Below are 18,328 nucleotides of genomic sequence, written 5' to 3' on the forward strand. Positions count from 1 at the left end.
ACAAGCCGAAAGTAATACATCAGTGCAACAACATGAAGGTCAGACAGGTGGTTCTGAAGCATGGTTGTGCAGCTGGTACAAAGAAGGATACTGGTCGGTGCATCAGCAGCTGTGTCAGGCTAAGCAAGAAGCAGCATCAGATGTGCTGTTGGTTCTGTGGGAAGGTTGGACACAAGAAGGTGGAGTGTTTTGCTCGTGAGAAAAGCAGAAACATGGACAAGAAGGTGAACAAGACGTTCATTAAACCCAAGAGGATTGAAAAGGTGCTCTTAGTCAAGAGTGGCTTACTTGATGAGGTCAAGGAAGAGACATCAGAATATGGATGCAGCTCTGTTAGGAGTGATCTTCAGGAAGATCAAGAAGCATCAAGCGTGGAGTCAGGACACATAGTTGTCTGTGACACAAAAGGGAAGGAGATCGAAATGCGTCAGGAAGTGGTGCGAGATGATCTTCAGGGGTGTGAAATCACTCCAAGACAATAGCAACGAGTGCAGAGGGCACTCGGTGCGGATGGGGAAGGGCTCATGGTCAAGGAGACGACACATGAAGGAAGCCTGGTCCTCAACAGAAGCTGGTCGAAAGGTAGTTCGACAGGTGCGTCAGATCGTGATGCAGTACTTGTTATTCCGCTGCAGCAGGGGCTGTGTCATGATTATACATGAAGAAATAGACGGTGGGTCTGTAAGGCTTGACATCTAAGCATCTGTTTTAGCTTAGTATGCAATCAAGCAGGGGGAGAATGGTGATGTTCTGGTCCTTAGTATGCATATCTCATGGGGGAGAAAAGCATGGTATGGTGCACATCTCGTGGGGGAGAAAAGCACATTTCGTATGAAAGTTTCCTGGTGAGGAACGTGGTTGCAACGTGGTTGCTGAACCAGAAGAGTGTTGTGCTTGATCGGCACACAAAGCTAAAAGGGGGAGATTGAAGATGTAAGATGTCTGCCCTGAAGTAGTCGCTGACGTAGTTGCTGAAGCAGACGTCGTAGTGAGTGGTAAAGACCATGTGGAGTCAAGATGCTGAGCTGGAGTCGTGTAGACTTGGAGAGCAAGGGAGTATCTTGGAGATATGGAAAGAGGAATAAACTTGAGGAGCAAGTTTATGACTTAAAGAAAGAGGAATAAATGCATTCCAAAAAAAAGAAAGTTGCACTTATTGTTATGGAAGATGTCCATACATGTTGCCTTGCAGACTAGGGTTTCGGGAACATGGAGAATAACTATAAGATAGCTATGGGGTCGTCTGTATAGAGATAGAGACACGGATGCTGATCTTATAGAGAGAGAGAAGCTCTTGGAGGTGTTCTTGGGTCGTGCTGAAGCAGTGGCTGAAGTACTTGACGGAGAAGAGACATAAGCGGGTAGCTTAGGATCTTTCAGTAGCGTGTGTTAGGGTATTAACACTGACGTGTAAAAGCTGAATAAGCAAGTCTTGTAAAGATTGTTTAAAGGAGATTCTAATAAAAGCTTTGGTGTGCTTGTGTGATTTGTCTCTTTGATTTACCTTCTGCATTACCTATTGTTGTGTCATCTTGCACTAACATTAACCAGAGGAGGAATAGCTGGATGTAGCTCAGCAGACTTCGCTTTCGCGAACACATCAAACCCCCAGCCTCCACCTCTGCCTGATGCTCTTGGTTTCCCCCTCACTGCTACGCAGCTTCAGCGTAAGTGGAGGAACCCACCCACTCAACCCTCCACCTCCGGAAACAAGTCCCCATCCCTCGCTTCTTTTGATAGTGAGGTCGAGATTGACGAAGTTGAGAGCCAACCATGGTATGAAGGCTACGGCTCAGCATCAGGCGGTAACTACACCACCTTCCCACCTGACGACGACGATGCTGGGGCATCTGCCCCCACTCACTATCCGTAGGAGGTACTTCTTTCTTTCCCTTGTATATACCATTTCATTTTTGCATATTAGTCTTCTTTTCGGTATCTCTCTCTCTACTTGACAACACAGAGACTGTGTAAATCAAGTTTGGGGGAAATACCAAGTATTTGATCATGTTTGCTTTGATGTTGTTTCATTGAGTCATGCATTGCATACCTATTTGCATTAAAAAAAATCATTTAGTTTGCATCATTTGCATTTCTAGGAGAGTCTAGAGCATATAGGTTGCATTCACTTGCATTGGGAGCAATGATTTTAAATGCCTTGTAAAGAACACTACGTTGCACCTAAGTAGCTTATGCACCTCTCAAAAAGACTTGTATGTTTCGAGCCTTGAAAACTCTTCCTGAAACTTGTTGATTGCTGAAACTTAGTCTTTGAAGCCAACAACAATCTTATTTGAACTGAACGAACTTAATGCTTCTTGCTCATGGTCCCTTGTGTACTGAGTCATGGCTAAACACACTTGAGTTGTCACCTCCTTTATGCTAATCTTATTTTGACAAACTCTAGTGGTAGACCACTCTCAAAACCCTTCCTTCCTTTTAAGCTTTCATTGTTTGATGAGTGAGGCCTTCTTCGGAAAGTCTTACATGTGCATAATGTTGAGAGTATCGGGAACGACAATGCTTGATCTTCATTCTTGCTAGATTGGGCACTCTATTGTCTAGCTATAGGTGGGGGGGGGGGTGAGTGTTGTGATTATGATTTGTGAGCAATGAAAAAGGAAAAGAATAGACTCTTTATGATTAAGTGAATTGTCTTATTGGGATAAGTAGAGAAGCCTCTAGCTCAAGTTATGAAAAGTCTTGGCCCCCGCCTAAAAAAAAAAAACAAAAAAAAAACAAAAAAAATGAAAGAAAAGAAAAAAGGGGCTAGCAAAATTGTTAGGAGCTAAGAAATGTTTAAAGGCTGTGGAAAATACCTTGTAGATTTCAAAGAGAAGAAGTTAAAGTTCTTAGGATCTTTTGGTGAGAGATGTGAGTTGGGTTTGACATTTGGAAATGATTGTGTAATTTGTATGTTTGGGAAAAGGATAGAAGAATGGAGATTGAGCATTGTATGCATGAGTTGATTCGTTTCTTAGATATATTATGTGCAATGTCAAGGCTACTTGTTTCGAGAGTAAACCACCTTAAAGATCATATATTTTGAACCTCTTGACTCACTTGAATAAAAACCTTCCCTTACCCAACCAAATGACTTGGACCAACTGACCATTTGCAAGAATTCACCCGATGATTTGTATTTAATGAATGTGAGAGTTTGTTGATTTGAATGTGTGGATGCTTGATGATGAGTGTAAGGGCAAAAAGAGTTGAGATTGGCCTAGAGAAGCTAGAGTGTAATAGGAGAGTGTGCTGGTTGTGTTTCTTTTGGCTATGAGCTCCCACTTTCAAACCTCTCTCTCTATGAGTTCTAGAAAGTTCACTTGTGGACAAGTAAAAGAACAAGTTTGGGGGAGTTGATATCTTGCATATTTTCATTGTTTTATCAATTCACCCATGTGCATTTTGATCATATAGACTAGAATTTAGCCATGTTTTGGTTGCATTTTGCATACATGAGTCTTTATCAGGTATTGGAGTACCACATGGAGTTCTTGGAGACAATTGGGTGCATTTGGAGCTCAAAATAAGTGTTTAAGGTGATCATTGGACGAGCAGCGCATGGGAGCGACCTTTCCGGAGCGACACCGTCAAGTCGCTCTGACCTCCTTATCAGAGTGACCTTACCAGAGCAACGTCGCTCGCGTTTTCATCACTCGGAGACACGAAATCGGACCCGGAGCGAACTCTCGCAGCGACCCATCCAGGTCGCTCCTGAAGCCCGGAGCGACTTGTCTAAGCGACGAGCCGAGGTCGCTGCGCGTCTTTTATTTGCTCGAATTTATGATTTATCAAGGGCCTTTTGGTCATTTCATTATGCACGTTTTTACTTTCTAAACCTATGTTTAATACTTTGTAAGCCATCAGAGGCATATTATCTTTTTGTTCTTAAGAAAACCACCAAAAACCTTTGGAAAGTTCATCTCTTGATTCAATTGATCATCTCAGTTATTGCATTTTTGTGTTTTCTAATCGTTATTAGTGTTTCTCTACATGATTAATCTGAAATCCAATATGGGTTTAAGAGTAATCATGAAGAGTAGTGAGTAATCACCTTTTGAATTCATGGGTTAGGGAGATTAAGGGTGATTAGGTCAGAGCTATGATGTTTTAGTGTAGATCATTCTTAATCCTTGCTAGGAGAAGTATTCATAATGCATCTTCTGAGTTGGCCTCTCAAAAGTTGATCTATAGGCATTTTCCACCCAAAAGGTGTTCGATGAAATGCCTGAGACAACTCTTCTAGCTTTTAGCATACTTTGCCAAAGACATTTGTTGTTAGAGGTGCTAAGACAACCATTAGACTTGTTAGTAATGATTGCTTTCATATTATTCAACCAAAGACATTTGATGTTTGAAATGTGTTAGTAAATGAACATTCATCTAGACATAGAGCTTGTTTAGGATTGTGTCTAAGCTTAAGGTTGATAGTTTGATTGATCGTTTGTCATCCTTAGTTCGAAACTTGATCACCCAAGATCTAATCCCCATGCCCATGAGTTCTCTTTTCCCTTAGTCAAGAAAGTATCATTCTGTTATTGCTTTTTAGTTTTAGTCATAGCTTAAAACCCATCAAAATTACATGATCGCACTTAGATTAAGCTAGTACTTGCATTCTTGGTGCTTTGATATCCCTCAGAACTGGTTCGACAATCTTTTATATTACATCATTTGTCTTAGGAGCCTTGAAAACTCCTAACATGAAATTAATTTCTCTTGGGCTATATACATGAGCCCAAATTTCCCTTTTTTAAATGATATTTATCGTCAGATAACATTATACACCGTTCATGAATGTAATTCCAACCAAAATTTGTCATCGGATATAATACTTTTCATGCATGAATCATTTTTTTTACATCTTTATATTTTATGGTTTGAGGATTTAACAGTTTTTCAGTGTTTTAAAAATCAGTCTAGGCGTTGCCTAGGCGCTCGCTTAGTCAGCAAATCATATGAGCAAAACAATTTTTTTTTGAAACCAACTTTTTAAAATATCGGTCTAGGCGTTAAAAAATTGGCCTATGTACCCGCCTAAACAATAATCTTCTATAATACGCCTAACCACAGCATAGTGATTTTTAGAACAATCTTTTTTTTTTGTCAACTGTTTCTTTCCATTAGAAAAGCCCAACTGGATATATTAGAAGAGAAGTTACAAACCCATTATTTTTCTTCGAGTGTTACACATAGATCCACGCGTATTTAGTAAAGAGAGTCTTTGACACGCGTCTTCTTTTGCTTTTGCATGAAACAGCAATCAGATTAGGTTGACACGTGTCCTGAACACACCGCGTGAGATGAAAAATCTGAGACGCAACACCGCCAGCGAACCACCATCTACCTGAGCTTTGTCTCCGGGTATGGTTTGAACTTCTCTATTTCCTATCTTTCGTCGCTTTAGTAAGAACCTCCATCAACATTGGATAATAATTTTGGGAATACTCAGTTGATCTAACATAAGATTTTTACCGGACCACCTTCGATATAGGGAAGATGCTGACTTCATCTAAATCTCCATCAAAACCAGCCAAAATCAATCCAACATCACATCGTCCTTTCTATATCCAGGATACTTTACTCATAATCCAACTCACCGGCTTCAATCATAAGAGAGTAAAGACTGCTTTCTTTCAGAAAGGAGTGAGTGCAACCCGAGAGAGAAACGGAGAATCTTCCTAAGCAAACATGATTTTAATGAAAAAATGGCATAAGAGAAAAATTCAAGATATTTACATCGATCTCCATCGAAGAACTAGGAAAGCATCCTTGAAGCTTTGCTCAGATCGAAATCGTATACACCGCAAAAGTCACCACCGGAGAAGATTTGATCCGCTTGTCGGAAAATTTATCGGCTAATCCAAAACAACATCTGATCCAAGACCAGAAACAAAAACAAAACAAAAATTGATTCTCTCTTCTTGACTTTATCTCTGTGAAAGATGAAGATGTGTGAACAGAGAGAGAGAGAGAGAGAGAGAGAGAGAGAGAGAGAGAGAGAGAGAGAGAGAGAGAGAGAGAGAGAGAGAGAGAGAGAGAGAGAGGGAGCTAGAGACGAGAGAGAGATCTCTCTCTCGAGAGAGATCTCTCTCTCTCTCTCTCTCTCTCTCAGCTCTCTCTCTCTCTCTCTCTCTCCTCTCTCTCTCTCTGAGAGAGAGACCTCCTTTTACCTTTATTACATCTACTTTATGATAATTAGTACTAGATTTTGATCCGAGCTTTTCAAGCGCGGATCCGTTTTTATTTATTAATATAAATATTATTTATAAAGTCTATTTATTTAATCTTTTTGTTTTACTTTTAATTATTTAAATTTTAAATGGGATAGTTATATGAGTTTTTTATATTTTTAAAAATAGCTATAATTCTTTTTAAAATATATATCCTTTATTACATCTACTTTATGATAATTAGTACTAGATTTTGATCCGAGCTTTTCAAGCGCGGATCCGTTTTTATTTATTAATATAAATATTATTTATAAAGTCTATTTATTTAATCTTTTTGTTTTACTTTTAATTATTTAAATTTTAAATGGGATAGTTATATGAGTTTTTATATTTTTAAAAATAGCTATAATTCTTTTTAAAATATATATCCTGAAAGGAGGATACATATATGTTTATTAATATGGTAGATTAAACTGAAAACGTTGTTCCTTTGTTTTTGGGATGTTTTTAATAGATTTCAGTTATTAGTATTTGTTGATATGTGGAGGTATATTTTCGAAATGGTTTGATATTAAATTTGTCAAAAATTTATTTTTCATAATATTTGTTTTACACACGATAATACATCAAAATTCAAAAAGCGAGGTTTGTAGCAATGAACAAAACCTTGACATGTCTCTGCAGCTGAAACGAAGAAAGCTTGACTAGTTTGATTGTTATGAATTTAACGCTTCTATATTTTTGTCCAAAACAAAGCTTCTACATCCAAATCTTACACACACACGAAGAAATCATATATAGTTACTTAAAAGCACATGAAAATATATTAAGTTGTATTGTATGTTTTTAGGAATGTATTCCAAAACCAAATAACAAACATGATTGAATATTAATTACTTGTTAGATAGATAACAATATATTCAAAATGCTCTTGGTGAAATGTTTGGAAAATAATCACTAAACTAGGTGTTTTCCTGCACCATGTACATGAATAAAATTTTTAAAATTTAAATTATATTTAAAATAATATTTTCTAATTTTTGGATTTTATCATTCGTTTATAATAATTAATTATAATAAATAATTATAATCTTGAAATTAATTATATGTAAAAATAAGATAAAATAAATAATATTTTTAGTATATACATGTATATATTTAAAATTATACTCTTGAAATTTTTTATTATTATTTTATTTTGGCTAAATATATTAATTTATAGAATGAGAAATTTTTTGTTAGGCATTAATTATCCAAACGTAAAATTAAATAATATTTCTAAAATTTATAAATATTAAAAAAATTATTTAGTAATAAAAATATATAATTATAAAATATAATTAATCAATATTTCGAAAATTGTAATTACTATTATATTTATATTTTTATTATTATATTATTTATTAGTATATTAATAACGATCTATAAATTATTATCATATTTTAAAAAACTTACCAAAAATATAAATCAACATTAAATGTAAATATCCATGTCATAATTTGTTTCAAGTCATGCCATTTTTGTTAATGTGTCATGTCATCATTTTTTTTTTCAAAATTAATGTGGTGATGACACATGACAAAATCACTTCTCAAATAATATATATGGGATATTAGGATAGTCCTAATAACGAATTCTTGTAGTTATAAACATTTGCTAAATATAGCTTGTGATTTAAAATATAAAGTGTATAAGCTATTAATGTGATATTTCAGTTATATAATGTATAAGGTATTAATGTGATATTTCAATTATTTTTGTTAATTTTATCTAAATTTATACCAAAAAAACTTTAGTTTATATGAAAAAATAGGTTTGTATACTAAAGATATGAGAACAACAAAAAAAGAAAGATATGAGAACAATACTTGCAACTGAGTTACTGATTATTATGATTTATTTGATACACTGATTTGCGATGACATGCTAAATACCTCTGACTATGGTTATTATGTTATGTACACAATTGTTTTGACAATTTTAGTGTATATGGAGGTGTGTGTACTTGGTGGAGCAAGTGGATAAATTAAATAATGAGAAATTAGGACTTGTACCAACGAAATATCACCTAATTATTTACATACCAAATATCCATATTTAGACACTGTTTATAATTAATCTTGACTCTGTTACCCCTACTCCCTCTTGATGCTCATTGTTTTCATGTAAATGCAAAATCCTGCAAAATATTTGTAATATCTTTTCTTCTGAAACCATATCTTCTTAAAAAAACCACATCAAACACAACTCTTTCTCTTTCTCAAAGTTGTAAACATTTCGAAACTCAAAATCATGCTCTCTCTTCCTCGTTACTATTACTCATTATATATCATCTTTTTTCCTCACCATTGAAATCATTCTAAAATCCATGTTTCTGGCTGTAATCTTTGATAGCTCGTGTTGTAAATGGAATTTTTGTCACCTTCGTTGCGTCTCCGATGAAGTTCTATGCCGTTGTGTCTGATGTGAACCTATCGGCATCTGCATCTCCCGTGAATCTCTGACCTCTGTGTCTGGTGAATCTCTCGGCCTCTATCTCTGGTGAATCTCTCAACCACTGTCTCTCTAGTGAAGCTCTCCACCCTACGCAATGATGATACAAGTAGAGGCAGGTATAATAGAGCTTGAAGAGTGACTCGAAGGATTTTTCAAGGTGATAATACAAACTAGGGTCACTCGGCCTTTGCATCTCCAATCAGCTCTCCACCTCTGCGTTTCTGGTGAAGCTATCCACCGATACGTCAAGAGTTGTGCTCACCTTATCATTTTTGAGGTTTTGGCCTTAGGTCCCCTCTCACATTAGTACATTTTGGGGCCCCCATATTCATAAATCATATAATCAATATATGACAATATGTTGAAAACTATACTATCTCTTAATACTTTCAAATAATTATGATCATTTCTATTAAGTTGTTGTGGATATTAATTTCATTATCTTTTTATTTTAAATGTTATTTTTAAATGTAAAGAACACTTTTTCTGCATATAATTTGGGTTTACATATACAATTTTCAATTGTAACCAATATTTAAAGATTACCACTAATTTTCGTTAGATTATTTTTTCTTAAAAATAATGTCAAAATTTAAGATTAATACTATTATTTGATATAAAATAAATCATTTTTGCCCCAGGCTCCTCATAGCCTTCGCACGGCACTGGATACGTCTATGGTGAAGCTCCCCGCCGCTGAGTCTCCAGTGAATCTCTCCGCCTCTGTATCTCCGGAGAAGTTTGCCGCTCCGTCCCTGGTGAACCTCTCCACCGTTGTGTCTCCATTGAGGCTCTCCGCTTCTGCATCTCCGGTGAAGCCCTCCACCACTGCGTCTCCGTCTAATATAGATGATATTATATATATACAGTACTTTTATGTTAAGCAACAATCCTATTTATTTACCTTATAAATATTATATATTAAATATATAAGGAAAGATCTTGTTTATTTACCGTATCAAAATTATATTAAAGCTATAACAACTTGACATTATCAACAAATCCAATTTTAATCCTAAGTAACTCATTTTTTAAAGGTGTAAGTATTGTATTAGCCCTTCAAAAATTTGACATATACCAACGAATGCACATATCTAAACATTATTCATATTTTCATTTCATATGTATGAATTTGATTCTTATGATATCAAAGAATTTGATATACATTCAAGAAAGTTGTATTTCAAATAACTTATTTGTTAACTGTATAAATATTACTAGGATAAGACATGCGCCTTGCGCATGATGAATTTATATTAAAATTATCTAAACATTGCACCTAGCCTAATTATGAATTATATTAAATACACAGATTGTTAGCAAATTTTTACTATTTAAAATCATTAATTGACATATATATGTTAATCATATTAGGTAATTCCGTAGGTTTTATTTAATGAAAAAATATATAATAATTTTAATTTGATAGATGAATGGTCCATAATGTACATACTACATAATATAACATTTCCTAGCAATTTAATTTTGGACTAACAAACTTTTCAATTGATTCACGTAAATAAAATTAGCATTCTAATTATGTGACAACTTAGCAGTGCATTTTTTTTAATTAGTACAAACTACATGTTATAACTTTTTTAATGTTTCTCTATTAATATATAGGGGATATTAACTGTCTAACAAATTGACACTACCAACAAATCAGTTTTTTATCTTATTACTCAGTCTTAACTTATTTTTAATTACAAAATAGGCCAATCTATCTATTTATATAAAATAGAGTTTGCTCTCTCCAGGTGAAGACACGTCAGATGCCATTTAAATCACTACGCAATTGGGTTTCGCTGTGCTTTTATCATCAATTTCATTTCTTTCATTACGAATCTCTTTAAATGGGCTATTCGATTGATTTAGTGGTGGGCTTTAATGTTCAATTATTTTGTGGGCTAGGAAAGACATTTTTTGTGCTAACCAAACAAAATCTAATAGTTTACCATCTTCGGACTTTCGTCTTCTTCTTCTTCGATGAGTTTTAGGGTTTGTCGTTCTATGAACTTGACTAGGTCAAACTCCAATGGAGGTTCTAAGTGGTTGCCCGTGTCAAATATTCGTGTTGGATCTCTTTGTCGGTCTCCTTCGTGGTGTTTCATCTCCGATTCATTGCTTCTGATACGTTAGGGGATTATGTGGTTCATCGCCATTAACAGCCTTCTTTACTCCTTGGACCCACTTCATCCACGATTACTATTCAAAACTTCTCATCTCCCTTCAAGGCGGTGAAAGTTCACCTATAAAAATTTCTCTCTTCTTCCCATAAACATCATCCTAAACAATCTTATTACAATCCAAACTTTGTTCTTAGTAAAATGACTAACTCATTCTTGCTGATCTGAAGACTGGAATTTAGCCAGAAACATCAAACACGGTGGCGAACTCATGGTTTAGATGTGCTCCTCCAGGATGCTAAGGTGATTTTGTTCAAATAAATCATGTTCATCGTTATTTTTGAACACATCTGCATCTACATTCATATTTATCAAAACCTGCGCAGTTGCACTTCTCTTTCTCTCAGGACAGAAGCATCAACTACGTCAAGTCTGTCTGACTGATTCAGCCTTCGTCTCCTCTTTCCCTCATGTAACTCCACCAAATCCACTCTTTTGAGTTTTGATCGGTGGTGGAGAAGGCTAAGTTTGCATCCGGAATGTCTATCTCCAAGCTCCAAGAGTGCACTCCGTCACGACATAGATGGTTAACAACCTCCATAAAAAGCTTAGACAGAGACGCCTCCAGCTTGTAGATACAGATGTTTTGTGCCTCTTCTTCTTCTTCTTCTTGTTCTTCTTCTTTCCAATCTATTTTATTGTTTGGGATTATTTGTTCTTAGACCTGTTTTGATTTCTTTAAGATTGAATTTTGTTAGTGGCCAAGTACTCGGTGGCGCAGGTTCTCCAGTGAAGTTCGGAGCGACGGGTCTGGTCTGTTGTCCTACTCTTTTAGGACACACCAGAAAGGTGAGTGAGAAGTTCCATCTCATTGGTTACATATATACTGCAAACTATTATCGTTTTTATTCCTCCAAGTATGCATCTTTATGGAGTTTTGTAACTGGCCATTAAGTGTTTAGTGTAACCAGTCTTTTAAGCTTCATTCATGTCACTGACCAGCTAACAGCAAAGGAGGCATTCAAAGGGAAGTGATGGTTATGAGCTCTTTGGAATCTATTGTAAACTTCTACCTATTATGAAATTGGTATTAATAGCTGCACTTCTCTGTAATTCCTATATTACATGTGATATCATTCAAATTACTCTAAGGAGTGAATTACTCTCTCAAATAAAAGGTTCGGATGTAGTACTTAGGGATCGAATCCACAGAGACTCTAGGATTAAACAATAGATTATGGTCGTGAAATAAATCTAGATTAATTGGTTTATAAGTTGTAAAACAGTAAATGGATTGGTGAGCAAGTTTATTGCTCGATCAATTTGTTTTGAAGTTGTTAACAGTTGAGAGAAATAGCTAGATTCAGATATGTTCTCAGGTATGATAAGTAATACTTAAAGTGGTTTTTAGGGGTTTATTGATATTAATTGTTCTTGAATTCAAACTAAGATATAATCAATCTGATTATCTAATCTGGATCTCGGATTTCAACTCTCGTATGTTAATCACGAGAAAGTGTCGATCGATAATTATTTACGAATATCGATCGATAATTCTTTACGAATATCGATCGATACACCTTTCAAAATATCGATCGCCAGGGCTATCGCTGCGTCGATCGATACTTCTTCTAGAAAGCTTTACGTATGGATTTGATTTACATTCTCTAACTCACTAGACCAACTCTCGTCTGTATATAGCCAGTTAGATCATACTAGTTAATTTCAGGTGTTGAGTCAAACAATGGCTTGATCTCAATTAATCATAATATCTAAGTTTAAAGGGTGATCAATCCTAAACTTAGCTTTAAGCACAACTAGATGAATAACTATATTTTTAAACACCCTAACAATTGTTATTGTCAGTAATACATTTATCAACCTATTGAGAAACCTAAATCTAATAGTAAGGACTACTCAGACATATTCATGGAACACATAGTTATGATGGTCTAAATAATACTTAACTAAAATGAGTAAATAGAGTAAGCAACAAAATGAATGAAAGCAAGGTAGTTCAAGATCTTCTCTGTTTTGCAGTGTGATCTATCTCTCAAATTCTAAGCTCTCCCCTTTCAATGGTGGCTTCTTGCTTCCTCCAAATTAGGTCTAAAAAGGTCTCTAGGCAAGTCTGCCTCTAAAATTATACAAAACCCTAATAAATAGCCTAACAGGCGGCCATGGACTTAAAATGCAATTATTGAAACTTTTGTGAAACTTGAAATCTTCTAATTTGTCATTAAATCTCGGGTGGCTTCGCTGTCGATCGATGAGAAGAGGTCAATATCGATCGATATTTGTTGGCAACCATCGGTCGATATTTCTTGGTAACCGTTGGTTGATATTTCTCGGTAACCGTCGACCATCTCCTATTTCCAGCAAAGCTCAAAAGATCTCCAAATAGCTCCAAATACATCATTTTTTCTACTTAGTACCTGAACTTGTAATTACTCTAATTAGGCTCTATATATATAATAGTAAATATATCTTAAACACTTATAAACCATGGCTAATAATGGGTAAAATCCATGGTCTATCAACTCCCCCAGACTTACTCTTTTGCTTGTCCTCAACCAAAACATACTAGCAGTCTCTCTGAAAGAGGTTTGAAAACAACATGGACTCACATAATTTTAAACTTAGAATCATCACATAATTTTATTAAATTAAAACTTCAATCAAAACCCTTTGCAACGCAACGGGCTAATATCTTGTTAAGAATAAATCAGGGTTAAGTATTTTTGTTTTAATAAACGGTTTATATTAAGTACTTTTGTTAAATAATAAATGATGAATGGCCAAGTCTAATGGCTGAAATTGATGAGTTTGTCGACTTTCATTCTAAGTTTATTTCTTGCTCCATATTGTTTGTATCTCGTACTAAGAACTTTCGAGCTGACCACCTTGTGAAAGGTCCTAGAGCTCGTGGTTTTTTTCTTTCCCATGTACACTCTGAAGTCTCAACTTGGGTAGTGCTAGACACCACTTGGTTGGCTTTTTCTTAATAAAAATATGGCGCTTTTGTTGTCAAAAAAATAAAATAAATAAATGATGAATTTGCTAAACATGATCTTCTTGTAGATACCAATACACTGTTTATTCTTATTTTTTAGGAGTTATTTCTAGGTTCACCAACCAATAGAATTTCTTTTTTTTTATATTCGATATCTTTTAGAAAAACAAAATATTGCCAAGTTATATTATGTTTAGAAAAAATAAAAAAATAATAATAGTTACAAAAAAAAATTTAAAAATATTTTAATGTCGTCACCAAAACACTAAACTCTAAATCCAAATCCTAAACCCTTGGGTAAACCCTAAACCCTTGAATAAATCCTAAATTCTAAATCAAAAACACTAAACACTAAAACACTAAACCCTAAATCTTTGAGTGTTTTAGTGTTAAGTGTTTTTTATTTAGAGTTTATGATTTATCCAAGGGTTTAAGCCTTAAACTCTAGAGTTGATTCACGTGTTGCAAAACGAGGAAGAGGGATCTTGGGCGTGCAAGATGTAAGTTGTTAGTTTAGGTATTGATTCAACTTTTGTTTGTTGGTTGATGGTTATATACTTATATAGTAACATATCAAATTTCAAATGATGCAGGATTTGTTTGAGTTAGATGATGTTCCAGATTATATGGAAGAAGGAAAGTCATCTTTAGATATGTATCTGGAAGATCCTAAGTTAGATATGAGGAATCATCCTGATCTGAATGTTTTGCATTACTGGAAAGAAAACAGAAATCGCTTTGGTGCACTTACATACATGGCAATGGACATCCTTAGCATCCCCATAACCACTGTGGCATCTGAATCCTCATTTAGTATTGGATCTCGTGTGATAGACAAATACCGGAGCCGGCTGTTGCCTAGTAACATCCAAGCTCTATTGTGTACTCGTTCTTGGATATATGGTTATATGCTTGATGATGAAGGTATACATACTTTTGTCTTATAAACTGATCATGTGTATAAAAGTCTAACACTATCCTCTTCTGAAATTGTAGTTGATAATGGTGAAGGTGAGACGGTTGTTATTAGACCGAGTCCAAATGATGTGGAAGACATGATCACACGTCCACCAAAGGAGTAAGTTCTTTGATTATTCTCAAAGTAAATATTTTGACTCTTTTCTTTAACTCTACTTGAGAAATTTGATATGCATGAGTCTTGAGTGTGTCATTCTCGTTGGTTTTATTGCGATACTATGATCCTTTCTTTGGTAGTGGCTGTTGTGTCCTCAATATAATTCAACAAGAAAAGCACTTCTGAAAATCCCTTTTTGAAACGAGTTTCTTTTTGGATTCTTGTTATGTAAAGTGTTTTACACCTTGGATGGTAAATGAATAGTGTAGCTAATGATTGTTACAGTGAGTGTTTCATCAATCAGAATATTCTCTATCTCTAAATTGGTTCTTTGAATGTTGTATTTCTTCTAAGAGATTTTAAGATATGAGTTTGCACTCAAATGGTTGATTTTGTATTTTAGGTGAAACAATGGGCAGACATAACAAGAGAAGTGAACGAAATGATGAAGTGGCTCGATTGGAATTAGAGACTTTTGTTTGTGTTCTATTACCAAAAGACCATAGTTCTTGTTAATGTGTAATGGTGGAGACTAGAGAGGCAATCTTGTTTTTCTTGCTAGACATTTGATTTTCTGTTAATTCAAATATTTTGATGAGTTATATTATATAACTTGAGAAAAGAAAATTATATAATTTGCTAATTTTTGATTAGCATTTTTAATTATTAAATGTTAGTAAGTTGATGGTAATATTATTGTGATATAGTAAATATTTGTAAATTATGTTTAGTAATACTATTGTTAATGAGTCAACCCAATAAAAACACTAACTCATTAATTTAAATGGGTTATGGTTTAACCCAATCCATTTAGTTAATGGGTTGGATTAACGCATGATCCATAAACTGCTCAATCCATTTGGGTTTGGATTGGATTGGGTTGGTTTACCCATATTGACACACTTAGTTTAAGGTTTACCCAAGGATTTAGGGTTTATCAAGGGTTTAAGGATTAAGATTTAGTGTTTTGCTGACGACGTTAAAAGTAATTAAAATTTTTTTTGTTACTATTACTATTTTTTAATTTATTATTTTACCTTTTTATTTTAGTAGTATAATATAACTGACAATATTTTTGTTTCTTTTTAAAAAAAAAAATATTGAATATGAAATAACAAAATTTTATTGGTTGGTGAACCTAAAAGTTTACACTAGGAGGTGAATCCAAGAATAAGTTTATGTTTCCTTGATAGCGGCTGACAAGTATAACAAGTATAACAAAATTTTTGGGGCCAATGTTTCAAATAATTAGGTATCAAGGATAGTTGACGTTGTCTAAATAAACTTCAGTCACCTTTGTATAGAGAAATCATGATTTGTCTACTGTTAGATAACATTATAAGTTGTTCATGAATGTAAATCTAACCAAAATCTCTCATCAGATATAATACTTTTCATGCAAAAATCATTTGTTTGACATCTCATAAGTTTTTTTTTTTTTTTTTTTTGATTAACCTGGGGGTATCCCAGGCCCATGGAGAGGCCCAGACTAATCCCCAAGGGGAGGTGCAGCCCACGGATAGACCCTCTTTCCGGGTATTCAAATGGGCCCTAAAGCATGGGCCCATATCCGTGTTGGGTGACCAGGATAATTGTGACTTAGTTTCGCGCAGCAGGTGGATCGAACCTGAAACATGTTGGTGTCTCAGTCCCGTCTCCTTACCACTCGACCACAATCACCCGGTCATCTCATAAGTTGATATCATAGAGGTCTAGATGTTAGATCCTCAAACACTAAAAATATAATTAAACTCATATAAGTTGATGTCATTGACTCATAGATGTTAGATCCTCAAACCCTAAAATACAAGATGTCAAACAAATGTCTCGTGCCTGAAAAGTATTATATCCGATTATTGATGCACGATTTATATAAAAAAAAAATCTGTGTATTTCATAAATTATCATAGTTTATATATAAAAAAATTGATGTCATAGAGGTCATAGATGTTAGATCCTCAAACGCTAAAAATATAAAATTTCAAACAAATTGGGCCTATACGAGGATAAATAACTTGGGCCCAAGTTACAATGGGTATGTAGAAAAGAGCGGCCAGTTTATCAAAGGAGGTAACATATAAGCCACCACACCACCTTCAGAAGAAACCCTACTCTAAAACGGCGACAGCTTCCGTACTCAGTCCTCTCCCTCAGGCAGCTCTTCTCTTCGAGATCGCACAATGGTAACTAGTTCATTTTCCCCTTTCTCAGTTAGTTCCCATCGATCTCGATCAGTGTTAGTTTTGCCGTTGAATGTTTCTATGTTTCGATCTTCTCTCGGTGCTGGTTTTGATGTTTTGTCTTCTGTTTGTTATTATTGTGTAGTCTCTGGTTGCAAACGAGGAGTTCCAGCACATTCTACGTGTGCTCAATACCAATGTGGATGGGAAGCAGAAGATCATGTTTGCCCTTACCTCCATCAAGGGTATTGGCAGGCGTTTGGCCAACATCGTCTGCAAGAAAGCTGATGTCGACATGAACAAGAGGTATGCTTTGTCTAACGAACCTTCAGAAAGTTAGAATGTAAACTAGTACTTCTTCGCATCGGACAGATTAGTGTATGCGTTTTGAATCTTAATGATATGAATTATGTTTCCACTTTGATATCTTGAGTGTCTTTAAATGAAACATTTGCATTTCTTATGTTAGTTCTGACAATTTCTCCCTTTGTTTGTTTGTCAGTTTAACATATTTGTATGTTGAGCCAAAAATTTCGTAGTATATTCTAATGGTGTTGTGCACATGCTATTATGATCTTTGATTTCAGGGCTGGTGAGTTGTCTGCAGCTGAGATCGACAACCTCATGACCATTGTTGCCAACCCAAAACAGTACAAGATCCCAGACTGGTTCTTGAACAGACAGAAAGACTACAAGGACGGAAAGTACTCTCAAGTTGTCTCCAACGCCCTTGACATGAAGCTCAGGGATGATCTTGAACGTCTCAAGAAAATCAGGTAAAATCTCCCAATACTGATTCCGATCAGATTAACTTGTTAATACTGTGTGTTCTCGTATGGGGTTTAAATTGAATGAGTTTGTATGTAACGTTGGCTTTGTGTTTAGGAACCACCGTGGGCTGAGACACTACTGGGGTCTCCGTGTCCGTGGTCAACACACCAAGACAACTGGTCGCAGAGGCAAGACTGTTGGTGTCTCTAAGAAGCGTTAAGCCAGTGATGGTAGCTGCAGCTGGATTCAATCTTTGATAAAGACCGTCTTTTAACTTCTTTGAACAATTTTGCACAACTCTATTATGTGTTCGTTTTTGAGAGACCTTCGTTGCTGTTTTATTACATGAAGTAAGATAATATTTTGTTACTTGGGTCTTTATATCACTTATCTTATTACATCTTTTTCTTAGCCTATTCAGTTGCTTGTTTCTGTTCTGTTACTTGGTCTTTATATCACTTACATCTTTTTCTTAGCCTATTCAGTTGCTTGTT

General features: G+C 35.1%; 1 protein-coding gene across 1 annotated transcript; it reads left to right on the forward strand.

Moving 5' to 3' along the window:
* The first annotated feature begins 16,922 nt into the window (after window positions 1-16,922).
* Window positions 16,923-18,254, forward strand: LOC106451452 (40S ribosomal protein S18). The gene is made up of 4 exons (XM_048780355.1): window positions 16,923-17,066; window positions 17,209-17,369; window positions 17,651-17,839; window positions 17,949-18,254. The coding sequence occupies exons 1-4, from the start codon at window positions 17,064-17,066 to the stop codon at window positions 18,052-18,054; spliced, it is 459 nt and encodes a 152-aa protein (XP_048636312.1). The 5' UTR covers window positions 16,923-17,063; the 3' UTR covers window positions 18,055-18,254.
* The last annotated feature ends 74 nt before the right edge of the window (window positions 18,255-18,328 follow it).

This window comes from Brassica napus, chromosome A5 (assembly GCF_020379485.1).
Source record: "Brassica napus cultivar Da-Ae chromosome A5, Da-Ae, whole genome shotgun sequence".
Lineage (NCBI taxonomy): Eukaryota > Viridiplantae > Streptophyta > Magnoliopsida > Brassicales > Brassicaceae > Brassica > Brassica napus.